The following is a 27,502-nucleotide window of genomic DNA, read 5'->3' as shown; positions in this document are numbered from 1 at the left end:
GCCGGGCCGAGGGGCGGCTCCCGGGACCTCACCTGCGCGCGGGGGAGGGAGGGGGAGCGAGGACGAGGCGCACCGTCCCACACTCAGGAGCGCCCTGCCCCCCAGGAGCGCGGCCCCGACGGCGCACGGCGCGGCGGGCGGAGTGGGTGGTGCAGGCAGGGGCGGTATATCCAGTCTGACGGAGGGCGGGCCCGGCCAGAGCCTGGAGGAGCACCCGCCGGGGCGGAGGCGCCACGAGCAGTCGGAGGAGCCGCGCGCGCAGACACACGCACCACGAAGTCTATGGCCACAGGGAGCCGCTGAGCGCCAAGAGCCCGCCGCCGCCCCGCGCCTCCCGCCCGCACCTCGCGCCTCCCGCCCGCGCCCGGCCGCGCGCCGCCGCCGCCGCCACCATGAACCACTCGCCGCTCAAGACCGCGCTGGCCTACGAGTGCTTCCCGAACCAGGACAACTCGACGCTGGCGCTGCCCTCGGACCAGAAGATGCAGACGGGCACGTCGGGCAAGCAGCGCGTGCAGGAGCAGGTGATGATGACGGTCCGGCGGCAGAAGTCCAAGTCCTCGCAGTCGTCCACGCTGACCCACTCCAACCGAGGTACAGGCTCGTGCGCGCGCGGGGGGGAGGGAGTGCGTGCGCCCCTGGCGGAGGCCGCGGTGGCGCGCACGGCCCCGGGGGTTGCAGCGGGGACCAGGGAGTGTGGTTGAGGCCGGAGCTAAGCCGGGTGCAAACCCAGAGCCCCCCGCTTGTCCCTACGACGGGGCGGGGAAGGGGAGGGGGGTAGCAGCGGCCCCCACCGGCGGGGGGACTCCAGGATGCAACGCGCGCCCAGGAGCGCCAAGGTGGCTCAGGGGACGCGACCAGGAGCCCTCTCCACGCGTTCGCCGCTCTCCCTCCTGCCGGGCCCCCCCCGACGGCTCTCTTCTCCCCCATCCCCACCCTCCCAACCCTGCTCCTTTCCTGCCTCGGCTCCGCTAGGGGCTGCGGCCGCTGGGTTCGCCCTCACCGCCCCGTCCTTCCCGGGCGGCGCAGGAACGCGGGCAGCCAGCGCCCAGGCGGGTGGGATCCGGTCCAGGCGGGGCAGCGCCTGGATTCCAGGGAGCGAGGGTGCCGCCAGAACCCAACGGGGGACAGAGAGGCGCTGCGGGGCGGGGACAGGCTCTTGTTGCGCCCCCCCCCCCACTGCGCTCCCTGGGGGCCCCCCCAGGCAGATCTGGGGGCCGGAAGCGAGTCTGGGGACGCCCTCTTCCCCTGGGAGCCTAGGGGAATCCCCGTTTCCCATGATTCTCCCTACTGCCCTCCGCTCGGCTGCGAACAGTGTCTCGGTGAAGAGTAGGGACCGAGGTTGGCCATTGGGGGTCCCCCTGGGCCCCCATGGGGGCGCTTGTCTGCTCGATCTGGGTGCTTGTCTGACCAGGCAGCCCCACCCCCACCCCCAAAGTGCCCAGACTGGGTGAGGGGGAGCGGATAGGGACCCCCGAAACTCAAGGGGGGAGACACAGTATCGGACCCGCTGGGGGAGAAACTCCAGGCCAAATGCTCTCAGACAAAGAATCCCACACCAGTTGGTGAGCCTTTGGTCTCTTTAGTGAAACTTTGGTCCAAGGCTAACAAAGACTAAGGACGGCAAACCGGACAGTGGGCCAGGATGTGAGGATGGGGTCCAGGCCTCGTGGGAGACAGGGTGCTGGTGAACAGGGGCGGGCCTGGGGGGACTCCCCCCCTCCCCCCCAGGACCCCAGACCCTCAGCCCTGGGCTGGGCCCCTGGGTCCGCTCCTGCGACCTCCGCCGACCTCCGCTCAAGGTCACGCGGCCTCCAAAGCCTTTGTCTCCTCCTTTACGGGGCGCCTCGCCGGCTGCTCGCTAGAAGGTTTGGGGTAACAGAGGCCCATGTCTGGCCCCGGTCCAGTCACAGCTGCGGCGGCCAGTCTGCTCCGGCCCGGCCCCTCCCTGCGCCAGGCTCACCTGTCCCCTTCCCCTTGGGCCTCAGCTCTGGGCTCGCCGCCCCAGGAAACCCTCAGAGCAGCCCTGGGGCCCCAACCCTCTTCTTCTGCCCACGGACGGGGACACCGCCATCACCCCCAGGGGCCTTCGGCCAGGCGAGGGCTGACCCTGGTGGCTCCTGGGGGCCTCTCCATACACGGGGCTGCCGGGCCTGCCCCTGCGGGTGTGTCCCGTGCCTCCGCCTGCGGCCGGGTTCCCACAGGGGCCAGGGGCCAGGCCCCGGCGGCATCGGCATTGGCATCGGCATCGGGGCTGGGAGAGGCGGTGAGGTCACCCGAGCTGGTGGGTCTGGTTGGGCGGCTTTGTTTCATCAGCTCCCTGTCCTCCTCGGCGGCTCCGCCCCGGCCTCCCCTGCTCATCACGGCCACTCACTGCTCTCCCTCTCCCTCTCCCTCGAACCCGTTTACATCCTGGGCTCCCGCTCTGGGGCCTGGGAGGGGGGCCTGGCGGCTGTGAAGGGTCACCCTCCCCCCAGGACATGTCCCTGGTCCCGCTGGACAGACTGGGACCCTGATTCCGTGTCACCCACGGATTCTCCGGCCCCTGGGGCCCATCAGGGACCTCCGAGTGAAGAATTCGGGGCCCGGGGAAGGCCGGCCCCCGACTCCTGGCACCCGGGGAGCATCTAGGAGAACCCACGGTTCTCTCTGCCTTGTCCCAGGAGGGGAGCCCCGTGGAAGGAGCCTGGGTCCGAGGGCCTGTCCGTCAGGGCCTCCCAGACACTCACCCCCGAGCCGCAGGGGGAGGGGGGTCTGGGGCCTGGAGACCCCCGGGAGGAGGCTGCTCGGAGCCTGCCTGCCTTGGGGGGCTCTTCCCCGGAACTGGCCCCTGTTTCTGGGGGTCTCTGTGCACAGAGGGTGGGGGACAGGGGATGTGGCTGCCCACTTGGATCTCGGCCGGAGCCCCGACCTGCGGGGGTGCTGACCAGGGGCCGGTTGGGGGTCACGGAGACACTTGTCCACACGGGGGTTCTTTGTGGCTTTTGAAGCTTCACCCTCTGGCCCGACCCCAAGCCCCGCTGCTGCCCGGTGAGGTGGGGGAGCCCTAACCCCGTGGCGCCATTCGCCAGGCATGCTTCCTGCCGCTGGGACAGCTGGGACTTCGCCCCGGGCCTCCCTTCTCCCACCTCCAGTGGCCAGACCTGTCCCTCTCCCTGGGCAGAAGGGGGTGGGCGCAGCTTTCTGGGGGTGCCCGTCTCCCTGTCCATCACAGGGCACAGGGATGTGAGGCCTCCTGGGGGCAGGCTCGGGCTGGGCCCCCCACTCCCCCCGGCACAGGGGAGGCCCTTCCCGGACCCCAGACCGTGCACAGGCGTCCGTGTGGGGCCGTGTTTTGGGGACCGCGGCTGGGAATGGGGCAGTTCTGAGCTTGTTCGGCAGCGAACCGCCAATTAAACTTCAAATGAACCAATTTTGGCTTCTTTACCACGAAGCTTGGCTCGACGTGGAGTTGGAACCAGAATTTCCGCCGGCCTGTCAGAACGCATGCCGCAACGCGGGCATTCCAGGGGGTTTCACGGCGAACGCCGCTTCCCTGGCTCGGCTCACTGGCGGAGAACTTTTTAAAAACACAAACACACACGCGCACACACGTATAAACACACACACATGCACGCACGCGTGCACACACACACACACACACACAAAATTCTCTCCGCGCCCACAAATCTGTGACTCCCCACCAGCAGTCGTCCTAACTGTGCAACCCGGGAGCCGCTCCTGGGCGGGGGCACGGCACCCAGAAGGTGTGTGAGGGCCTCGTGTGGCATTATCTGTGGGGTACATCGCGCACATGCACACACACGTATGCCCACACCATGCACACACACATGTATACACATGCACATGCACACGCATGCACGGCATGTACAGGAGCCACGCTCCAAGGAGCCGTGGAGCCGCGGGGCAGCGGGCAGTGACCCTGCTGCGGGGTGTGCAGGGCCCAGCGCCGGGCGGGGTCCCCTCCGGGAGGGCGGTGTTCGCCGCGGGGAGAGCGCTGGGCCCGGGAGGAGAGAGACGGCGCAGGTGGGGTGGGTGTGCCGCCCTGGGGAGCTCGGGGGTGCAGGGTGAGTCACCTCGGCCCAGGCCCGCCTGTCCCCACGGGAGGAAGAAGCCACGCGCCCTAACAAGGCAGCTTCTGCAGGTGCGAAAGCTTGGCAGCTCCCCGGATGCAGAGGGGCGGGGCCTCCCCAGGCGCCGGCTTCCGATTGGCTGGGACCAGGTGCAGGGCGTGGGCAGAGCAGCTGATGCTCTAGGAAGGCCCCGCCCCCCCGAGGCACTGATGTTGGACCTGAGGTTGGGGGGCGGAGGGGGGGGCAGAGGTCACCTGGACGGTGCACCGGCGGGCGGGGGGGGGCAGCCAGGCTCCCCAAGGAGCGCCACCCTTTGCCAGGGGCGTGTCCGCCCATCTGGAGGGACAGGGGGATGGGATGGTCACCTGGAAGGTGGGGAGATTCCCTGACCACACCCCTGGACCAGGGACCCCCCTCAAGGAGGCGACCTCGCCCTGACCGGTGTGGCTCAGTGGATAGAGCGTCGGCCTGCGGACTGAAGGGTCCCGGGTTCGATTCCGGTCAAGGGCATGGACCTTGGTTGCAGGCACATCCCCAGTAGGGGGCGTGCAGGAGGCAGCTGATCGATGTTTCTCTCTCATGGATGTTTCTAGCTCTCTATCCCTCTCCCCTTCCTCTCTGTAAAAAATCAATAAAATATATATTTTAAAAAAAGGAGGCGACCTCGGCTCTAGAGCTGTGCTCAGCGGCTCTCTCTCTCTCTTCCTGGTTCACCTGACCAGCCAGCAGGGGGCCTGGCTGAGCCTCGCTGGGCAGGGGCACCACCCTCACCGTGCCCCCATACAGGGTGGACAGTCGGCCCCGGGTGAGGGGATCGGGGGGAGGTAATCAAGGAGGGCTTCATGGAGGTGAGCTCCGGAGAAGGGGGGGACCAGGCGGAGAGGTGAGAGCGGTCACACCTGGCCCCCTTCGTCTCCTGGAGAAGCTCCAGGTCCTGGCTGTTGAACTTGACTTTGAGGCTAATACGTACCAACCAGACCCCCCACGTCCCCCCACCCCCACCCCCACCCCTCAGGCTCAGGAAGGGGACAAGTCGCTTTCCGTTGTGGGAGCAGCTCTCACGCAAACAGAGCTTCCCTCCCGCCTGCGCCCTCTGACCCCAAGGCTCACTGCGAGGTGAGATGGCGGCCCCGTTCCCACCAGGAAGCCGAGCCAAGCATCTTACGGTGGGAGTCGGGGGTCTACGCCCAAATTCATTTCTTTTATAAATTTTTATTGATTTCAGAGAGAGGAAGGGAGAGGGAGAGAGAGAGAGAAACATCAGTGATGAGAGAGCATCACGGATCGGCGGCCTCCTGCACGCCCCCTACTGGGGATGGAGCCCACAACCCGGTGCCCTGACCGGGGATCGAACCCTGACCTCCTGGTTCCTAGGTCGTCACTCCACCGCTGAGCCACGCCGGCCGGTCGGACCCCCAAACTCAGAGGCCCTAGGCCTTGGCCCAGCTGGAAGTGAGCGTTCCATGCCCACCCCTGTCCCTCCTGGACAGGGGGACTGGCATTCCAGGGGTGGCCTTGTCCGCCCCCCACTCGCACCCCCGCCTCCACGGCAGAGAATGCCCGCCAGCCGCAGGAGAAGAACATGAGAGGGAGGCGGGCAGGCGCTGCGGCGAGGGAGGGATGCTCCTCGGATGGCGGAGGGGGGGGGAGGGTGACCTCACCGCGGACAGGTCCGTCTGGAGACGGGGCGGAGGCCGTGGGAGCCTGGCTCCCCGCGGGAGGCCTCCTGGGGCCCCGGGACTGTCTGTCACCACCCAGCGTTTCCACCCGAGAGCCGCTGGCTGACCCACGCCTGCCCTTTGGTGAGAACTCGCTGCGTGTGGGCCACAGCCAAGCGCATCGGGCTGCCAAGCCTTAGGAGGGAGGCAGGTGCCGGATGGAGGGAGGGAGGCGATGGCACGGGCGATAGAACGGGCGTGCTCCTGGCCGCGGCCCCTCCCAGGCCCCTCCTGACAGAGGCCTCCTTTTGGGGGGGGAGGGCAGATTCTGGAGAAAGGGGGGCACGGAGCCACCCGCACTCAGCAAGGAGCTCGGAGGGAGGCGGGGCCCCCAGGATGAGCCTGTGGCATCAGGGACGGGCCCAGGAGCCCGAGGCGGGCGGCCAGGAGGCTGTGGGTCGCGTAGGTGAGGGCACCTCTTCCGTGTGCTGAACCCCGACCCTGGAGAGGAGGAGCCGGCGTCCCTGGAGGCCAGTGGGCACGTGTCACTGTCCTCACTCCCCAACCGCGGGCCCCGGAGCCGTGCGGGCCTTGGGGTGCACAGAGGTCAGCCCCTGTTTACGGAGGAGGAAGCTGAGGCCCAGAGGCCGGAGCCCAACCCACGTGGAGGCCTCCCGGCTCCCGGGGCCACAGCCCGCGACACGGATGGCCAGGGGATCATCTGTGATCGGGGGACGGGGTCAGGGGTCAGTGCCCTGGCCTCTGAGGGGGGGGGGACGCCGGGGGCAGGTGGCATTGCACAGAGGAGGTGGCACCATACCGGGACATGTGACACCTTTTTTTTTTTTTAAATTTTTTGTTTATTGATCTCAGAGAGGAAGGGAGAGGGAGAGAGAGAGGGAAACATCCATGATGAGAGAGGATCACGGATCGGCTGCCTCCTGCACACCCCACACTGGGGATGGAGCCCACAACCCGGGCACGTGCCCTGACCGGGAATCGAACCCTGACCTCCCGGTTCATAGGTCAACGCTCAACCATTGAGCCACGCCGGCCGGGCCACCTGCCACCTTCTAAGGCTGCCCCTCCTGCTCATGGTGCAACCCCCCCCCCCCAAAGGGCTTGGGAGTCTGAGTGGGGGTGGCAGGTGGGGTTGGGGCTCAGGTACCAGGTGAGCCTCCAGCAAACCCCTCCCCCCAGACAGAGCCTCCGAGGCTGCCGCCCGGCCGACCCCTGAGGAAGACGGGGCGCTCACCCCCCTAGGAGGCTCTCAGAGGCCCCCTGAGACCGGCACTGAGCTAGCCGTGGGCCCGTCCTTGCTCTGGATGTCGGGGTCCCAGGCGCCCCTCGCACCTGGGGACAGTGTTGGGAGCGGGACTCCGGGCGGGAAGCGGCTTTTGGGCACAGACGGAGGCAGAGGAGGCCGAGGTGGCCGTGGGTCGGTCAGGACAGGCCTCCTGCGGGGAGGACGCCTTGAACTTGGCTCTGAACTGGTGAGGCCCAGGGTCAAGGCCAAGGGTCAAGGCCGAGGGTCAAGGCCGAGGAGAAACGGCAGACAAGGCGTGGGAGCTAGGTCCCGGCCTGGCGCTGTGACCTTGTCTCAAGGTCCGTAGGGTCTGTCCTTTAGCCCCCCACCCCCGCCCCGCCATCTGGTGAAGGGGAGAGGAGAGAAGGGGACCCCCCCCACCCGGGAACCCCAACCCCAAAGCCATTTGCTGCTAATAACCCCAACCACCCCGTCACCAGAGAAGCCTGTCATTGTGGGGCTCGGGGCTCGGAAAACAGTAATTAATCCTCACGGGGCCGTGGAGGCGGACGGCCACCCCCCTTCTCCAGCCAGAGATGCAGGAAGGGGCGGGAGGTCCCCCGTGGGGCCGGCCGAGGGCGGAGCCAGCGTCCGGCCCGCAGGTGGACTCCAACCTGCGAGGCTGCCCTGCGGCCCTGACCTTGAGCTCCGGCCCCGGCATGTCCCTCTCCTGCGGGTCCTCCCCGAGCCGCAGGCTCATCTTCGTGGGGCGCGGGGTCGTGATCCCCTGGAACGGGACGGCGCTGCTCCAGGGCCCCCCGGGCCGGCTCCTGGCCTGTAGGTGTCCCCAGGGGCCCCGGGAGGGGGTCGCCCGAGACTCCCTGTCCCAGCTGCTGTCTGCTGCGGCCCTGGCGGGGGAGGAGGGGGAGGGGGGAGACAGCCCAGGCCGGTCTGGTCCCCGCCTCTCCGCCGAGGCTCAGACCTGGCGCCCCCCGGATCCCGGCGATGCCCGGCAAGGCGGGTGGGTGAGGGGGCTGGCCGGTCCCACGGCCCTAACCCCTGCCTTCCCCGCAGGTTCCATGTACGACGGCCTGGCTGACAATTACAACTACGGAACCAATCGGAGCAGCTACTACACCAAGCTGCAGGCGGGCAGCGGCTCGTGGGGCTACCCGGTAAGGAGCCGTGCCGCTCGGGGGGAGGTGCCCGAGTGTCTGCAGGGGGGTGCGGGGTCTAGGGTGCAGGGAACCGCACGGACGCTGAGCGGTGGGACCCCCCCAACTCTGAGTGGGCTGATGGGACATTTCTGAGTGTCTCCAGTGAGAGCCATTCTCCAAAAGCATCAAGAAAATACCTTTTTTTTCTTTTTTTAAATTCTCACCCAAGGATATTTCTCCATCGTTTTGGGGTGTTTTTTTTAGATAGAGGGGAAGGGAAGGAGGGAGAGAGAGAAACGTCCATGTGAGAGAGACCCATGGACAGACCCCCAACCAGGGCTGGGGATCGAACCTGCAACCCAGGCACATTGCCCTTGGCCGGGAACCGAACCCGAGACCCTTCGGTACCTGGGCCGGCGCTCTAACCACTGAGCCACACCAGCCAGGACCGTGGGCGGCCCTTCGTCCCCCTCTCGTGTGGGCTGATGGGATATTTCTGAATGTCTCCGAGGAGAACAGTTCTTTAGAAGCACCCACAAAGGGTCACAGTCCCCGTGGCTGGGTCGGATGGGGTCGGATGGGGTCCCGGGGCGGACGCGCGCTCTCTGAGGTCCGTTCGCGGTTGGAGTGAGACGTCAGGTTTTGTGGTTGCTCCGTGGACGCGGGTAGAGATGCTTTTAGACCGACCCCTTCCTCCCAGCCCATTGCCGTCTTTCTCTGTGACCCCCAGGACGTCTCCCAGCCCCCCCCCCCCCCAAATCTCTGGCTCCCCTTGATTTTGTCGGTTTCAACAAGTCTGGACGGTTCTCGGAAAACTCTTTTTGTCCAGGCCCTCGAAGCATCGTGCGGGCGGGAGTGGAGGCTGCTTCCCGTGGGGGGGCTGGGGCGCCGTCTTCCAGGGGCTCATTGCTCAGGGAGGCCCCCCCGCCCCCGCGTTGCCGGGGTCCTGGGCCGGGGAGACCGAGGGTGGGTGGTTTATGAGCCAGCTGTCCTCGTGCTGTCAGCGCGATTCCTTCCTCCTCAGGCTCTTGTTGGGGCTTATTTAGGAGGCCTGGTGTTTGGTGTCTGTTTGTTTTTGTGCGTTATTGGTGAGGGACTAAAGGCAACACTAACCAGGATCTGCTGAAAATCTAGTTCCCTCGCTGGTTTTTTTTTTTTTTTTTCCTGATTCCTTTTATTTAAAAAATATATATATATTTTATTGATTTTTTTTACAGAGAGGAAGGGAGAGGGAGAGAGAGTTAGAAACATCGATGAGAGAGAAACATCCATCAGCTGCCTCCTGCACACCCCTCACTGGGGATGTGCCCGCAACCAAGGCACATGCCCTTGACCGGAATCGAACCCGGGACCTTCCAGTCCGCAGGCCGACGCTCTATCCACTGAGCCACACCGGTCAGGGCCTTTTTCTGATTCTTAATGTCAGTGGACACGCTCGGTGCAACCTGAGTCCAGGTGACAGACCCCTCAGGGGGCGACGGGTCAGGCCCCGATGTGGACCCAGGGATTCTGACAGAGAGTGGCGGCCAGCCAGACTTTGGGGAGCCAGCGCCTCACTCCCCGCAGGCGGGGTCGGTGAGAGCCAGGAGGGCGGGGCGCTGGGTGGGACCCGCGGGCCGGCGGGCGAGATGAACCATCTCGCTGATGCTGACGATGCAGATGGCACCGGGAGGCGCGGCCCTGCTCCGGGACTCCAGATAAACCTCCCACCACCTCTGGGTGCCCGTCCCCTCGTCTGGGAAACGGGGGCGGGGCCACCTGGGCGCGAATGTGTCACTCGCAGGTGGATGCATTGTTGCATCAGCCCTGCGTGTCACCGGCTGGGTTACAAGCGTGAAACTTGGGAACCAGGCGCCGTCAGCATCGCCCCTGGGCCCCCCGTGAGCCTGGACTCCAACGCGCCGGCTCCCAGCCGCACCCCTCCTCCACCCCGGTTTTCTGACCGGCAGGGAAAGCCCCTTCTCTTTCCCGCACCCCAAGGCCCACCCTCCTGCCCCTCCTTCCTTGGCAGGGCCTCAGACGTGACTCACGCCAGGGCACCTGCCGGGGCACGTCCTGTCTCCTCTCAGCTCCGCGGAGGCTCTGGGAACGGCACGGAGCTGCGTGCACACGGGGCTTTGGCGGAGGGAGGGCCGAGGAGGAGGAAACGGAATAATGCACATTGGAGCCAGGCCCGCAGGCAGATGAGTGAGGGTTGGGCAAGGGAGGGGGGGGGGGGAACAGGGAGAAGGAGAGCAGGGGGAAAGGTAACCGAGGTTGGGGCCCAGCGGGTCCCCTGCCTGGGGACTTCCCGGCTGAGATAGGACAGGCACAGGGGCCTGTGACCCCCCCCACACCCCTTAATACGAGAGAGAGGGGGGGGGGCAGGCCTCCATTCCTTTCTCTTTGCAGAGAGCAAATGTGGGCCCATCCAGCAGCTACCTGACTTAGCACACGCACACGCACACACACACACCCACACACATGCACGCACGCCCAGGCTGTCCTCCTCCCCGGCTCACCCCCCCTCAGCTCGCAATGCCCTTTCCGGATGTGCCAGTGGTTCCTCGGGCCATGCCTGCCGGGCCCCTGCCGGCTCCCAGGGCCCAGAGGGGGGAAGTGAGGGGCCACAGGCTCCCTTCTCCCCCCCCCCCGCCCCACCCCCCCCCCGCAGGCCTGGCTCCCGCTCCCAGAGCGAGCGAGGGAAGGATGGGTGTGTGTGCCAGCCCGTGACTCACTGCCACCCAGCTCCCGGGAGATAGGAGGGTCCCAGGAGGGCCCCAGGCGCTCCCCCAACAAGAAGAGACAGCATCCGGCTTGCCGAGGGACAGGATGTGCCCGGGAGCAAGGAGCGGGGAGCTGGCGGGGACGGGCGGCGCCCAGGCCCCGCACCCACCCCACCCCCACCCCCACCCCCACCCAGAAGGCACAGCGGCCCCCAGCCTGTTCTCGCCGACCCCCGGCTGAGCCCCAGACACTCCCTGCATTTAAACTGCGGCGGCGCCTCTGTCTGGGGCAGCGGTCCTCAACCTTCCTAAGGCCGCGGCCCTTTATTTATTTATTTATTTTTAATATATTTTATTGATTTTTTTACAGAGAGGAAGGGAGAGGGATCGAGAGTTAGAAACATCGATGGGAGAGAAACATCCATCAGCTGCCTCCTGCACGCCCCCTACTGGGGATGTGCCCGCAACCAAGGTCCATGCCCTTGACCGGAATCGAACCCGGGACCCTTCAGTCCGCAGGCCGACGCTCTATCCACTGAGCCACACCGGTTTCGGCGGGCCGCGGCCCTTTAATGCCGTTCCTCATGTCGTGGTGGCCCCCAACCATAACGTTATTTTCGTGGCTACTTCATAACGGCAATGTTGCTCCTGTGAATGAATCGTCATGTAAACATCTGTGTTTTCCGATGGTCTTAGGCGACCCCTGGGAAAGGGTCGTTCGACCCCCAAAGGGGTCGCGACCCACAGGTTGAGAACTGCTGGTCTGGGGTGTCCCCCAGGGAGGAGCCCCCCAGCCCTCCGTAAGCTCCTGCCCAGGCCGTGGTGGGACTCCGGGGCGGCGGGGGGGGGGGGGAGGGGGGAAGCGCCTGCTGCCCAGGGCCGGGCTCAGTGGAGGGGCTCCCATCTGTCTCAGAGGCCTGAGGTCCCTCCCCCAGGCTGAGGGGTGGGGGAGGCCTGGGCACGGGGTTCCCCGACCCTGCCCAGGTGACCCCTGGCCTCAGGCGTATCACCAGCTCAGACCGGCTCCCTGCAGCCCTGACGTCCCACAGCCCGTCAGAGACCATAGCCCTGGCCGGGGCGGCTCAGTGGATAGAGCGTCGGCCTGCGGGCCGAAGGGTCCCTCCCGGGTTCGATTCCGGTCGTCAAGGGCCCGGACCTCGGTGGCGGGTTCCTCCCCGGCCCGGGCCCTGGTCGGGGCGCGTGCAGGAGGCAAAAACCCATCGAGGTGTTTCTCTCACGTCGACGCTTCTCTCTGTCTCTCCCTCTCTCTCTCCCACGCCCCCTAAACTATCCCGGGGTGAGGATGAACACATGAAAAAACAGAAAATAAATGGTGGTGGGACCAGATGCCCCCCCGCCCCCCCGAGCCTTGCTCCGCCCCAGCCCAGCGCCAGGCCCCACCCTGCTCCTGGCCACAGGGGAGCGGTGCTCAGGAGGAGGCAGGGACCCCACCCCACCCCTCACCCCACCCCCCAACGCCCAAGTCCCACCTTGGGTGACTCAGGCCGGGGCTCCCACGCTGCCTCCCTCTGCTGAGCAAGCAGGTCCCTGCCCCCCACCCCCACCCCCAGCCCTGGGCCTCGAGTGCCCCCTCCCCGCAGCCCTCGCTGACAAAGGGCCCATGCCCCCCGCCACCTGCAAGGCCCCCCCGCCATCGGTGACGGCCCAGCCCTGACCCCAATCCCAGGAGGGTCCCCGTCCCCGGGTGCCCCCAGGCCAGGCCCCCTCTCCCGAGAGCCCTCCCCGGGCCTGAGGGGCACGGAGTGGCCCTGTGTGCAGGGCTCCCACGGGGAGGGTGAAGGAGATGCCCGCCCGGTGTCTGCTGGGCGTGCCGGCAGGGAGGAGCAGGGCGCGCCCCGGAGAGCCGGTTCGGCCGGCCTCACCCGGCTGGTTTCACGCGGCCTCATCACCGGCCGGCCCAGCACGTCCCTGGCTCCCTGGGACCCGGGCAGCTTCGGTGTGGTCAGCCACGGCCACCCAGCTGCTGCCGCCCGGCCAAGGGCACGGGAGGCTCATGGACCCCCGCAGCTGGCCCCATGCTGGGCCCCCCATCACCTGGCTCGCCCCCAGGGAGAACACCCCGCCCCCCAGCAGCTCACAGAGCGGCCTGAGGCACCCTGGTGCCCACAGTGGCCCAGGGCACCCCGTGCCAACCCGCAGCCGAGTCTGCACCCAGGACAGGTCCCCTCCCATCGATGTTTCTCTCTCTTTCCCTCTCTCTCCCTCGCTCTCTACATTCAGTGGGAAAATTTCCTGGGAAAGAAAGATAGAAAGACGAAGAAAGGAAGGAAGGAAGGAAGGAAGGAAGGAAGGAAGGGAGGAAGGAAGGAAGGAAGGAAGGGAGGGAGGGAGGAAGGAAGGAAGGAAGGAAGGAAGGAAGGAAGGAAGGAAGGAAGGAAGGAAGGAAGGCGTGGAGAGGATGGCAGGATGGGGGTTCGTCCAAGAAGAAGCGGGGACGCCTGGACGGGCTGGTGCCACGGGGCTGCCCGGGCCGTGGGCTGAAGGGAGGGGCGGGGCCCGGCGTGTGTCGGGTCCGAGGCAGAGACACGGCGGGCTCCCGGGCGGACCAGGGCTAATGCCGCTCTGTGTGAGGGAGGTCAAGGCCGGCACCTCCCGGCAGGCGCCAGGCCTGCGGACAGGGCGGGGCGGTGGGAGGCCCGGGATCTGGGCCGTGGAGAACCCGTGAGCCGGGCTCAGCCTGGGCGCGGGAGTGGAATGGAGGCGTCAGAGAGTCCTCAGACGGGGGGACAGGAGAAGCCACCCCTTCCTTCCCGCACGGCGGTCCCTGTCCCGTCCGATGCCTCGGGTGCTGAGTGGGGGGCTCAGACGGGAGGGCAGGGGGGCTGCGCTCAGCCCTGCGAGGCCCCGGCTGACAGGAGCCCTGCTTGGCCTCGGCCTGGTCACCGCGTAGAACTGTCCCCTCGCCTACAAAACAGGGGGGTGGCCTCTGGGAACCCCCTGACTCAGGAGGGAACGGAAGCCCGGCCGGCGTGGCTCCGTGGCTGAGCAGCGACCTAGGAACCAGGAGGTCCCGGGTTCGATTCCCCATCAGGGCACAGGCCCGGGTTGCGGGCTCGATCCCCAGGGTGGGGCGTGCAGGAGGCGGCCGATCCATGTTCCTCTGTCATCACGGATGTTCCTGTCTCCCTCTCCCTCTCCCTTCCTCTCTGACATCCATGACATTATATAGTTTTTAAAAAAGAAAGAAAGAAGGAAAAGGAAGAGAGACGCCCGGCTGGGGAGCGCCCAGTGGGGGTAAGGGCGGGAGGAGGGCAGAAGCGGGGTGAGCCCCAGCGCCCCATCATTAGCAGTAAAGGGGGCGGGCGAGACCCTGGGGCCCCCCTCAGGGACAGGCGGGGTGTCGCCTCCCCAAGAGCCCCATGGTCTCCCAGGTGGAGGTACGCCTCCCGGGCGCCCTCTGCTGTCCAGCCCCGTCCTCTCTGGGATTGAGGGGTCGACCCCGCCCCCAGGAAGTCAGGTTCTTCGCGCCTTTGGAATGCTCTGTGATCACCCCAGCGGCGGCTGGAGGTTCCCAGGGAGGCTGGAGAGACCCAGACCAGGGGGGTGTATTCAGGCAGCAGATCGCTATCTGTGTGTGGGGGGGGGGGGGGGGCGGGGGGGGGGGGGTGTGCCTGGGAGCCAGCTCTCCCATCTGCTGGGCCAGCTGTGCACACACACCGCCGCCCGGGCGTCCCGCCGGTTGGAATGGAGGGGGCACCCCTGTGCGTCACCGTGACTGAGAGGCAACTCCTGGCTTTCGGGGCCCGGGGGCTGCCAGGCTCAGGTCCCCGCACAGAGGGGAATTGTCCTCCCGGGATGCCAGCCGCGCCCACGCCATTCCTCAAGGTGCCAGCTGGCGGGGCCACTGCCTCTGCTTTTATGAAACTCGGAGGCCTTCTCTGTGGCCATGGGGGAGGCCCCCAGGGCGGAACCCCGGCCCGGGCTGCCCTGGCTTCGGGCTTCACCCCCCTTTTGTGCCCACCTGGCGGCCCCTCTCGGCGGGGGGACGGGGGGGGGCTTTGGCTGTCAAACCTTCAGCCGGGTCCTGGGGGCGGCCGGCCTGTCCCCATGGTGAGCGTCAGCGGGACACGGATGTGGGACACGGAGGTTTGCTCACCAGGTTCCCTGGGCACAGCTATTGTTTCGCCCGCTTCACAGATGAGGAAACGGAGGCTCCTGGGTGTCAGGGACGTGCCCGAGGCTGCCCACCGGGCCAGGGGCATAGGCGGAGGTCGGCCCAGAAGGCCCGGCTCCAGAGCCCCCCGCCCCCCCTCCTCCGCTGCCCATGTCTCACTCAGCCCAGGGAGCCCCAGGGATGTGCCTGGAGCCCCTGGTGCCACCGCCATGTGACCCCGATAGAAAAAGGGGAGCCGGCCCGGCTGGCGTGGCTCCCTGGTGGAGGGTCGACCTATGAGCCAGGAGGTCATGGTTCGATTCCCGGGTTGTGGGCTCGATGCCCAGTAGGGGGCGGGCAGGAGGCAGCTGATGGATGTTTCTCTCTATCTCTCCCTCTCTCCCCCTTCCTCTCTGAAATCAATAAAATTATATTAAAAAAAAAAAAGAGAGAGAGAGAAAGGGCCCTAACCGGTGTGGCTCAGTGGATAGAGCGTCGGCCTGCGGACTGAAGGGTCCCGGGTTTGATTCCGGACAAGGGCATGTACCTTGGTTGCGGGCACATCCCCAGTAGGGGGCATGCAGGAGGCAGCTGATGGATGTTTCTAACTCTCTATCCCTCTCCCTTCCTCTCTGTAAAAAAATCAATAAAATATTTAAAAAAGAGAGAGAGAGAGAGAAAGGAGAACATTCAGGCTGTAGCTGGGACACAGGCCGTCTGTGCAGGGAGGGCCGGGCCACCCCAGACAATACCGCCCACCTGCCCCAGGCACACGGCGCTGGGGTGGGGTTCCCAGAACGGGCGAGGCTGCAGGAATGAGGCTGATGGGAGCTGGGAAGTGCAGTCCACAGGGGTGTCCCCCCCCCCCGCCCCCTGCGGGACCCACCAGCACCCCTCCCCATGGGCCAGGCCTCCCCTGCTCCTGCCCAGCCAGGAGAGCAGAGCCCCAGAGCCCGTGGGGCTCCCTCCAGCGGGGGGGTGTCTGGGGGGGCGCTGGGTCTGCCCCAGGATGAGCGCCTGGCTCCGCGTCAGGTGACAGATGACGACGGGCGTGTCCTGTCGGGAGAACAAGGCACTCCTGTCCCCCTTCCACCTGAGGCCGCGGGGCTGGGAGGCACCGGCTCTGCCTGGGAGAGCGGGGGCGAGGGGGCGGGGCCTAGCTGCCTCGTTGGCGTGTTGTCTGCAAGGTGTGCAGTCTGTCCGTCCGTCCGTCCGTCCGGGCGCTCCCCACACACTGCCCCCTCCCCTGCCCCCCGCCCGTTCCTGCTCACTTCCCTCCCAACACCCACACGCCAGCTCCCCGAGGGCAGGCGGGTGTGACCCCGTGTGGGGAGAAGCCCGCCCCTGCCCGGGCGCACAGCTGGGTGTGCGGGCGGCGTTGGCGAGCGCCATGGCCAAGGCCCAGGTGGCGGGGGCACCGTGGGCTCCGGGCACAGCCCTCAGGCTCCTGGGCTGAGACCTGGGCAGTGGGGGAGGCGCCGGACCCGTGGGCAGCCTGGGACACGGTCCTTACACCCAGTGTGCCTTCCACCCACCCCGGCTTCCTGCTCTGAGGCTCTCCCTGCAGAGAGGGAGGGACAGGGACCCCTCCCCGCCCGGGCCTGGGTGGCCACATCTGGTGTGGAACGGAATTACCCAGTTGTCTGACCTCCCCCCCCACACACACATACACATATATACACACTCACACTCACACAGTCACACACATTCACACACACACACATGCATACATATACACACATAGTCACACACATTCACACACAGTACATGCACTCTCTCACACACACACACTTTTAAAATATATATATTTTTTTTTGTTGTTGTTGATCTCAGAGAGGAAGGGAGAGGGAGAGAGAGAAAGAAACATCCATGATGAGAGAGAATCATGGATCAGCTGCCTCCTGCACGCCCCCCACTGGGGATGGAGCCCACAACCCAGGCATGCGCCCTGACCGGGAATCGAACCCCGACCTCCTGGTTCTTAGGTCGACCACTGAGCCACCCCAGCCGGACTCTAGTCTATTCTTTAAAAGGATGGTGACAGTCTGCCAAACCGATTTCATCGTCCGTCATGGGCCACAGCCCCGAGTTTGGGAAATAATGTGTCAGACGCTGGGTAAAGGTTCCGGGCCCCCAAACCTTCTGGGGTCCCGTGAGCATCGCTGCGGGGCCAGGGGACCCTCCGCTGAGCCGTCCTCTCCTCTCTCTCTCTCTCTCTCTCTCTCTCTCTCTCTCTCTCTGTCTCTCTCGGGCCAGATCTACAATGGGACCCTCAAGCGGGAGGCCGACAACCGGCGCTTCAGCTCCTACAGCCAGATGGAGAACTGGGGCCGCCACTACCCCAGGGGCGCCTGCCACACGGGCGCGGGCAGCGACATCTGCTTCCTGCAGAAGATCAAGGCCAGCCGCAGCGAGCCCGACCTCTACTGCGACCCGCGGGGCACCCTGCGCAAGGGCACGCTGGGCGCCAAGGGCCACAAGGCCGCCCAGAGCCGCTACAGCTTCTACAGCACCTGCAGCGGCCAGAAGCCCGCCAAGAAGTGCCCGGTGCGCCCGCCCTCCTGCGCCTCCAAGCAGGACCCGGTCTACGTCCCGCCCATCTCCTGCAACAAGGACATGTCCTTCGGCCACTCGCGGGCCAGCTCCAAGTGAGTGCTGTGGGAAGGGGCGGGGCCTGTGTCAGAGAGAGGGCGGGGATAGGGCAGGGCCTGGGCTAGGGGCGGGGCCTGTGTCCGAGAGGGGCGGGGATAGGGCAGGTCCTGGGCTGGGGGCGGGGCCTGTGTCCGAGAGAGGGCGGGGATAGGGCAGGGCCTGGGCTAGGGGCGGGGCCTGTGTCCGAGAGGGGCGGGGATAGGGCAGGTCCTGGGCTGGGGGCGGGGCCTGTGTCAGAGAGGGGGCGGGGTTTATGTCAGGGAAGGGTGGGGATAGGGCAGGGCCTGGGCTGGGGGCGGGGCCTGTGCCAGAGAAAAGCTGGATGGGGATGGAGTAGAGCCTTGGCTGGGGGCGGGGCCTGTGTCAGAGAGGGGCGGGGATAGGGCAGGGCCTGGGCTGGGGGCGGGGCCTGGGCTGGGAGGGGCGTGGTCTGAGCTGGTGAGAGTGGTGTCTGGGTGATGAGCGGGGCCTTGGTGGGGCGTGGTCTGCGCTGGGGAGGGGCGGGGCCAGGGAGGGACAGGATGGAGGACATCCCGTGGCCTAAGAGCGATGCTCAGTTTATGGAGCCTCCTCCAGGGTGAGCCTTGTCCCTCCCTCCTCTGATGCACAGAGGTGTCCCCAGGCGGGCCGTGTCCGCAGGTGGGCCGTGTCCCCAGGCGGGCCTTGTCCCCAGGCGGGCCGTGTCCCCAGGCGGGCCTTGCTCTGGCTCTCCGGAGGGCAGGTGAGGCTGTGCCCGGTTGGGTGTGCAAAGATGATGCTGCAACCCCTGCCCCAGGGCCCCCGTAACCCAGCCCCACGGCCATGCCTCGCAGGATCTGCAGTGAGGACATCGAGTGCAGCGGGCTGACCATCCCCAAGGCCGTGCAGTACCTGTGCTCCCAGGACGAGAAGTACCAGGCCATCGGGGCCTACTACATCCAGCACACCTGCTTCCAGGACGAGTCGGCCAAGCAGCAGGTACCTGGCTGCACACCGCCCCCGCCGCTGGCCTGGGCGGCATCGGCCTGCGCCTGCATTGACAGATGGGTGGGGGCACTTCCCGTCGGCTCCCTCCCACCCTGCCCAGCTGCCTGGGGCAAGCAGGGTGCTTGGCATTGCCCAAGATCAGAGCTTGGGCAACTTGACCTTCTGTTGAGCAGACGTTTCTCATCGGGTCTTCACCACCAAACTCCAGAGGAGGAAATGGGGCTCAGGCAGGAGGGCTGCTCCCCTGAGTGTGTCTACTAGGAGGGAGGGGAGTCAGGGTCTGAGTCCCCATCTTTTATATATATATATATATATATATATATATATATATATATATATATATATTTATTTTTTTTTTTAATTGACTTCAGAGAGGAAAAGAGAGAGGGAGAGATAGAGATAGAAACACCCACAATGAGAGAGAATCATGGATCGGCTGCCTCCTGCACAGGAGGTTGCTAAGGATCAAGCCCGCAACCGGGGCACGTGCCTCCTGGTTCCTAGGAGCCACGGAGCCACGCCGGCCGGGCTGAGTCCCCATCTTGGCTCCGGGTCTGGCCCATTCCCCTCGGGCGGCCCGGCTCCTGGATGGGGGCTGGCGCGGCGGTTTCTGAAGGGAAGGAGGAAGGTAGGGCCCGTGGTCCGAGCCACCTCCCTGACCGGCGCCGCCGCGGCGCCCTGTCCCCCAGGTCTATCAGCTGAGCGGCATCAGCAAGCTGGTGGACCTCCTCCGCAGCCCCAACCAGAACGTGCAGCAGGCCGCGGCCGGGGCCCTGCGGAACCTGGTGTTCCGGAGCGTCGCCAACAAGCTGGAGACCCGGAGGCAGGGCGGCATCCGCGAGGCCGTCAGCCTCCTGAGGACCACCCGGAGCACGGAGATCCAGAAACAGCTGACCGGTAGGGAGCCCGGCCACAGGGGTCGGGGGGCAGGGCTGCCGGACGGGTCATCCCTCGGGGGGGCCGCGCGCACGGGGGCAGGCGGCTACCCTGGGCACCCGAGGCGCCAGCTGTGGCCAGGTGGTGACCCTGGGCATTAGGCATGGGCAAGGGGCGCAAGGTCGGTGTCCAGGCGGCACCCACCTCCAGCAGGCCTGGGGGTTTCTGGGCGAAGGGGACAGGGGCTAGTGGGTCTCCAGCATCTCCCCCCTCTCCCCCCCCTGCCATGTTCCAAAAAAAAAGCGCTGAACACTGAGGGCCGGGCCCAGAAACACGGTCACTACGCAGCCTCGATCGGACGGGGATTGTGTGACAGGGAGGGGTACTCCTGGATAGAAAGCAGAGCCCTGTCCTAGCTGGTGTGGCTCAGTGGATAGAGCGTTGGCCTGCAGACTCAAGGGTCCCAGGTTCGATTCCGGCCAAGGGCACATGCCCAGGTTGTGGGCTCGATCCTCCCCCCCCCCCCCCACCGTGGGGGACGTGCAGGAGGCAGCCGATCCACGATTCTCTCTCCTCATGGATGTTTCTGTCTCTCTAGCTCTCTCCCGTCCTCTCTGAAATCAAATAAAAATTTAAAAAAAAAAGATAACAGAGCCCAGTAGGAGACTCTGAACGTTACAATGCCTCCTGGAAACCACCCCTCCGTGGTTTTTCTTGTTTTAAACATTGTTGCTGATTTCTGAGAGCAAGGGAGAGGGAGCCAGAGAGAGAAACATCGATGATGAGAGAACCATCGACCGGCTGCCTCCTGCGCGCCCCCTCCTGGGGATGGAGTCAGCAACTCGGGCGAGCGCCCCGACGGGCCACGGAACCTCGGCCTCCTGGTTCCTAGGTTGACGCTCAACCACGGAGCCACGCCGGCCGGCCCGATCCATGGTTTGGGGTCACCGTCCCTGTGCGTTCATTTTGAGCTACACAGAAAGCTCGGGAAACGATGGGGCCGGAGATTTGGTCGACCAGGCCTGGGGCAGTCCACAGCAGGCTGAGGGGTGGCGGGGGGACCCCCCCCCCCCGGCCCCGCCGAGCCGGCATGTGACGGGCCACGGTCCCCACCCCCAGGGCTGCTCTGGAACCTGTCCTCCACGGACGAGCTGAAGGAGGCGCTGATCTCCGACGCCCTGCCGGTCCTGGCCGACCGCGTCATCATCCCCTTCTCCGGCTGGGGCGACGGCAACAGCAACCTGTCCCGGGAGATGGTGGACCCCGAGGTGTTCTTCAACGCCACCGGCTGCCTGAGGTGCGAGCAGAGGGCGTCCGCCCGCCGCACGCCTTTCTCCCCGTCCCGTCCCCCCACCCCGTCCCCGTCTCCCAAGCAGCCCCAACGCAGCCGAAACTCACCGGGCCAGGACACAGCCGTACCCCCCCCCCCCCCCAGCTCCGAGGCTCGGCCGCCTCCCCGCTCCCCTCGCCTTCTCCGAGGGACCCGGCCCACATAGGCAGGCATCGAAGAGCGGCAACGCCTGGATCTGCACGTGCCAGCGGGCTCTCCCTCCTCCCCCTCCGGCCCCTGGAAAAATGCGTCTCTTGTCCCGTCTTGAAGAGCCGTCCGTGAGACTAAAGTCTGTCCCGGCTGCTCATGAGTCACCTCCGGGCCGCGGGGCTGAAACCCTCCCCGCCGTTCACCGTTGGCATGAAGCGGGCGCTTCTTTGCCCAAAGCGTCCCGAGTTCCTCTCCAGGGTGTGGCGAAGCCCCTCGGGGCGGTGGGGGGCGGGGCCTCGCTTCCCGACAGGTTTAGGAGCTGGGAGTGGGTGCCCGGCGGGCGGGCGTGGTGGAGCGGATCCCTTAAGGGGGGGTCACACCTTCTCCGAGGGGCTTGTCTCCCACAAGCCCTGGGGGCCCTCGCAGACTGGAGTGCAGTGGGCAAGGGGCTCTGGGTCTCAGCTCCCCCCACACCCCCCGCCCCCCAGCCAGCCGCCAGATGGAGATGAAAGACCGGGGCAAAGGCTGCTGGGAAGGAGCCCACAGCTGCGGGCAGAGCACAGCCTCGGGGGGAGGGACCCCCCAGCACCCCCAGAAAGAGACGGGCGGGCAGGCGGGCGGGGGCTCCATCCAGCCCCTGGTCCACAGGTGCCCGGGTCACACGAGCCACGGACACGCAGGCCCACGGCTGGTGGACCCTGTGGGCGGACAGAGAGGTGGGACGGACCGCGCAGCCAGAGCCGGCCCTGCCGCCTCTCCTTCCCTCCCCCTCCCCCTCCTCCCTCCGCTTCCCTGTCCTCTCTCGGCCCCTCCGACCAAGCCTCCTGCCCACCCCCCCTCTGTCCCTCAGGAACCTCAGCTCGGCCGACGCGGGCCGGCAGACCATGCGCAACTACACGGGGCTCATCGACGCCCTCATGGCCTACGTCCAGAACTGCGTGGCCGCCAGCCGCTGCGACGACAAGGTGAGGGCGTGGCCGGGGGCACCCCATCGGAAGGGAGAGCAGGGCCTCCGGACAGAACCTGTGCCGGGCTGCTCAGCCTGGTCCCAATGGGCATCTTGCTTTTTTATCTATCTACCTACCTACCTATCTATTTATCTATCATCTATCTATCTATCTATCATCTATCTATCTATCTATCTATCTATCTATCTATCTATCTACCTACCTATCTATCTATCTATCTATCTATCTATCTACCTATCTGTTTATCTACCTACCTATCTATCTATCTACCTACCTACCTACCTACCTATCTATTTATCTATCTACCTACCTATCTATTTATCTATATATCTATCGATCTACCTACCTATCTATCTATCTACCTACCTACCTATCTATCTATCTATATCTATCATCTATCTATCTATCTATCTACCTATCTATTTATCTATCTACCTACCTATCTATCGATCTACCTACCTATCTATCTATCTATCTATCTATCTATCTATCTACCTACCTATTTATCTATCTATCTATTTATCTATCTACCTACCTATCTACCTATTTATCTATCTATCTATTTATCTATCTATCTATCTACCTACCTACCTACCTACCTATATATATATATATATATAGCCATCTATCTACCTACCTATCTATCTATCTATATATTTATTTTTTTAAATTGATTCCAGAGAGGAAGGGAGAGGGAGAGAGAGAGAAAAACATCAATACTGAGAGAGAATCATGGATCGGCTGCCTCCTGCACGCCCCCACTGGGGATCGAGCCCACAACCCGGGCGTGTGCCCTGACCAGGAATCAAACCAGTGACCTCCTGGTTCCTAGGTCCGCTGGGCTCGGTGGCTTTTGAACCGACAGATGTCAGGACTGCTCCCGTAGCCCTTCTGACCCCTGGCACGTGGGCCAGAGCAGTAGACACACGCCGCCGCCTGCTGCCCTACTAGGCGCTGGGCCCCCTCCTAGGCACCTCCCACGGGTAACCTCCCCAATAGCCCGGAGCAGGTGACTTCAGCCCCATTTTACAGCCGGGGAGACTGAGGCTCCGAGAGGCAGAGCCGGTCGCTCCGCGCACACAGGCAGGGGATGAGGGCCCCGGAGGGGTCTTGGCTGTGTGTGTGTGTGTGGGGGGGAGCCCGGGCGGCCCCCAGCGCGGCTCAGGCCCACGCTCCCTCGCCCCCAGTCCGTGGAGAACTGCATGTGCGTCCTCCACAACCTCTCGTACCGCCTGGACGCCGAGGTGCCCACCCGCTACCGCCAGCTGGAGTACAACGCCCGCAACACCTACACGGAGAAATCCTCCACCGGCTGCTTCAGCAACAAGAGCGACAAGATGATGGTGAGCGGCCTGGACCCCCTCCCGCCCTCTCTGCCCACGGGAGCCCGCCGCCCTCCGGGAGCCGGGCAGGGCGCATCTCACCGTCTCCCCTTCGTCCCCCTTCGCGCTGAGATTCGGGGTGATGGGGCTCTCACCCCTCTCCGGCCCGGTCCCCATGCCTCAGGGTCTCCTGGTTCCCCAGAGTCAGGAGGGACCGGCCCCTGAGGGCAGGTTTACTCCACGGGGCAGGACTGTGGGCCCCGGCCCGGCCCCCTGCCCCGGGGACCCCACGCTGCCTCTCTGGGGCAGGAAGCAGCGTGGCTCGAGCCCCCACAGCAGCCGCCGCGCGGCCAGGTTTGGCCAGAGGCTGGTCACTGCCCGAGGGACCGGGCGCTTTCCGTCCTCAGACCTGACGCCGGGGACCACGGCAGGGCCCTCGCTGCTTTTACATTTTTTTAAAATATTTATTTCAGAGAGGAAGAGAGGGGGAGAGAGAGAGAGACATCCATGATTAGAGAGAATCACGGATCGGCTGCCTCCCGCACGCCCCCCACTGGGACTCGATCCCGCAACCCGGGCCTGTGCCCTGACCAGGAATCGAACCGCGACCTCCTGGTTCCTAGGTCGACGCTCAGCCACTGAGCCACGCCGGCCGGGCCTCCCTCCCTCTTTCTTGTGGCCTCAGTGAGGGGAGGGGCCCCGGGTGGGCGCCCAGGCGGGAACCGGGCCCTGCTGACCTGCCCTGTGTCCCCAGAACAACAACTACGACTGCCCCCTCCCCGAGGAGGAGACCAACCCCAAGGGCAGCAGCTGGCTGTACCACTCGGACGCCATCCGCACCTACCTGAGCCTCATGGGCAAGAGCAAGAAGGACGCCACCCTGGAGGCCTGCGCGGGGGCCCTGCAGAACCTGACGGCCAGCAAGGGGCTGGTGAGGCCCCCCCACCGCGTCCCCGTCCCCCTGCACCACCCCCACCCGGCCTCCGCCCCCTGCAGGCTGCTCCCCGCTTCCCCGGCCGGCCCCGAGTCCCCTGCGGGAGGGAAGGGCCCGGCCGCTCTGTGGGGCCCCCGCCCCCTCCTCCCCAGCCCCGGGGCCTCACGGGGTCCTCTGTGCAGATGTCCAGCGGCATGAGCCAGCTCATCGGGCTCAAGGAGAAGGGGCTGCCGCACATCGCGCGCCTGCTGCAGTCGGGCAACTCGGACGTGGTGCGCTCCGGGGCCTCCCTGCTCAGCAACATGTCCCGCCACCCGGCGCTGCACCGAGCGATGGGTGAGCGCCCGCCCGGGCCGCCCCCCCGCCCCACAGCCGGGCCGCCCCCCACCCCCACAGCCAGGCCATCCCCCCCACAGCCAGACCGTCCCCCCCCACAGCCAGGCCGCACCCCCCACAGCCAGGCCGCCCCCCCACATCCAGGCCGCCCCCCCACATCCAGGCCGCCCCCACCCCCCACAGCCGGGCCTCCCCCCACAGCCAGGCCATCCCCCCCACAGCCAGGCCTCCCCCCCCACAGCCAGGCCGCACCCCCCACAGCCAGGCCATCCCCGCCACAGCCGGGCCGCCCCCCAACAGCCAGACCATCCCCCCACAGCCAGGACACCCCCCACAGCCAGGCCGCCGCCCCCACAGCCAGGACACCCCCCACAGCCAGGCCGCCCCCGCCACAGCCGGGCCACCCCTCCCCACAGCCAGGTCTCCCCCCCCCACAGCCAGGCCGCGCCCCCCATAGCCGGGCCGCCCCCCAACAGCCGGGCCGCCCCCCGCCCCCCACAGCCAGGCCATCCCCCCCCACAGCCGGGCCGCCCCCCACAGCCAGGCCACCCCCCAGCCCCCACTCTCCAGGGCCACTGGAAGGTCACCTACCCGCCTCCCGGGGTGAGCCTTCAGGGGGGACGCTCAGAGGTGGGAAGGGCCCGGTCACCTGGGATGGACAGCAGGTGTGGGAGGTCCCACCCGGGTCCCCAGCCCCTCCCTCCCCTGACCCCCCCCCCGCCCCCCTTCTCTCCCAGGGAACCAAGTGTTCCCCGAGGTGACCCGGCTGCTGACCAGCCACACGGGCAACACCAGCAACTCGGAGGACATCCTGTCCTCGGCCTGCTACACCGTGCGGAACCTGATGGCCTCACAGCCGCACACGGCCAAGCAGTTCCTCTCCGGCAGCACCGTCAACAACCTCCTCAACCTGTGCCGCAGCAGGTGTGTGGGGGGGGGGGGGGGCCCCACCAGCTCCCCCAGCCCCCAGCCCCCCAGCCCCCCAGCCTCGGAGCTCAGGGCCCAGCCGCCAGGCCCCAGGGCAGCCGGGGCCCCCCGGGGACACTGCGCCCTCGGGGGGTCAGGCCAGCAGGAGGCAGGGGCTGGGCGGGAGCTTCATTCTCTCTCCTCCCAGGACCAGGGCCGGGGTGGGGCCCCCCAATGGAGGGCAGGTCCCCGTCATGGCCGCGGGGAGAACCCTGGGGCACCTCCAGGGGGCAGGGGTGTGGGGAGGAGTGACAGCGGGTGCCGTGCAGCTCTTCTCTGGTGCTCCCCGGGGTGGGCCCCCCAATGTCTCCAAGACCCGGAGGTGAGGGTGGGCGCGAGGGGGCCCGTGTCCCCCGGAGCCTCACCCACAATGCACTTCCCGCCTGCACAGCGCCTCCCCCAAGGCCGCCGAGGCCGCCCGCCTGCTGCTGACTGACATGTGGTCCAGCAAGGAGCTGCAGAGCGTCCTCCGGCAGGTAAGCCCCCCGCCCCCCCCCCCGCCCCCGCCGGCCGGGCCTCCCGGAGCCCTGGGTCTGATGGCCTCTGAGGTCCCCGCCGGCCGGGCGGGTGAGCAGGGAGGGGAAGAGGTGGCCGAGGGTGGACCCGGAGACAAAGGGTGGTGGAGTGATGCCTGTGTGAGGACAGGGGGTCCGGGCACCTCTGCAGAGACCCAGGGAGTGGGCGGAGCAGGGCGGGGGGCCGGGGGTGTCCAGGGGGGGTGAGACGGGAGTTCGGGGGTCTCAGAGGCCCGAGAGCCTCCGGATGGGCAGGAGAGGAGGCGGGCGAGCAGGCCTGCAGGGGCGCAGACGCCGGGACCCACGCCCGCTGTCCCCCCCCCTGCAGCAAGGCTTCGACAGGAACATGCTGAGTGCCTTAGGCGGGGCCAACAGCCTCCGGAACTTCACCTCCCGGTTCTGAGGGGGCTGCCCGAGCAGGCTCGGCTCGCAGGTGAGGCTCAGCCCGGCCCCCGGGTCAGGGGGGCCCCGGGACCCCCGCGGCCTCGGCCAGTCTCAGGGCGAGGGGCCGGCCCACAGAGAGCATCCTCACCGGGGTGCCCCTGCCCTCATGGGGTACCCCGGCCCTCATCGGGGTGACCCTGTCCTCACCTGGGTGCCCTCATGGGGTGTCCCTGCCCTCCCCGGGTGCCCTCACCAGGGTGCCCCTGCCCTCACCGGGGTGCCCTCAGTGGGGTGCCCCTGCCCTCTCCTGGGTGCCCCTGCCCTCACGGGGTGCCCCTGCCCTCACCGGGTGCCCTCAGTGGGGTGCCCTCACCAGGGTGCCCCTGCCCTCACCTGGGTGCCCTCAGTGGGGTGCCCCTGCCCTCTCCTGGGTGCCCTCACCAGGGTGCCCCTGCCCTCACGGGGTGCCCCTGCCCTTTCCTGGGTGCCCTCACCAGGGTGCCCCTGCCCTCACGGGGTGCCCCTGCCCTCACCTGGGTGCCCTCAGTGGGGTGCCCCGGCCCCCACCCGCTGCCACCACCTCCTCCCTTTGCAGAAACGACACGACCCCGTGGAGGAGGCCTCGGCCCGGCGGAGGGTTGTTCTGCCACCTGTGCAGTATTTGGACACGTTCAAGCCACGGAGCGCAAAACCTGGGAACGTGGCCGACGGAGAGATTTTCAGATTCTTTTTTCCCCTTGGCAAGGGGGGTTGGGGAGGGTGGGGGGGGCTTTTCTTGAGTTAAGTGAGCTTTTTCCGATGTCCATACTTCTTTTGCTGAGAAATGGTATATATATATATGTGTATAACATAAGTGTGTGTGTGTGTGTGCGTGCACATGTGTGTGTGTGTGTGTGTATGTGAGTGCCTATGGGCTTGGCCTTGAACCGCAGGCGCCAGGCAGCTGCCGGACGCGGCTCAGAGGCCGGGAGGAGGCTCTCCTGTCGCTTACCCTGTGCTTTGTGGGCGCTGCCCCCGGGGTCCCCCCAGGGTCCTGCAGGGGGGCCTCTCCCAGGGGCAGGGCCGCCCCCCCTCCCCCGGAGGCAGCTTGGCAGGAAGGAGGCGGGCTGGGTGCTGAGGTCCGTGGGTCTCATGGGGCAGTCTGGTTGCA

The 27,502-nt window shown here is 66.5% G+C and overlaps 1 protein-coding gene across 1 annotated transcript; it reads left to right on the top strand.

Annotated features, from left to right (window-relative positions):
- Positions 1-27,220, top strand: PKP1 (plakophilin 1). The gene is made up of 14 exons (XM_054712894.1): positions 1-594; positions 8,052-8,152; positions 17,210-17,601; positions 18,418-18,562; positions 19,261-19,468; positions 20,567-20,744; positions 21,778-21,892; positions 23,083-23,238; positions 23,972-24,148; positions 24,334-24,487; positions 25,225-25,411; positions 25,845-25,929; positions 26,297-26,401; positions 26,948-27,220. The coding sequence occupies exons 1-13, from the start codon at positions 393-395 to the stop codon at positions 26,369-26,371; spliced, it is 2,175 nt and encodes a 724-aa protein (XP_054568869.1). The 5' UTR covers positions 1-392; the 3' UTR covers positions 26,372-26,401; positions 26,948-27,220.
- Positions 27,221-27,502: the final 282 nt, after the last annotated feature.

The sequence above is a fragment of the Eptesicus fuscus genome, chromosome 24, assembly GCF_027574615.1.
Source record: "Eptesicus fuscus isolate TK198812 chromosome 24, DD_ASM_mEF_20220401, whole genome shotgun sequence".
NCBI classification, from domain to species: domain Eukaryota; kingdom Metazoa; phylum Chordata; class Mammalia; order Chiroptera; family Vespertilionidae; genus Eptesicus; species Eptesicus fuscus.
The sequence above is the reverse complement of the archived record's forward strand: the minus strand, read 5'-3'. Positions and strand labels throughout refer to the sequence as shown.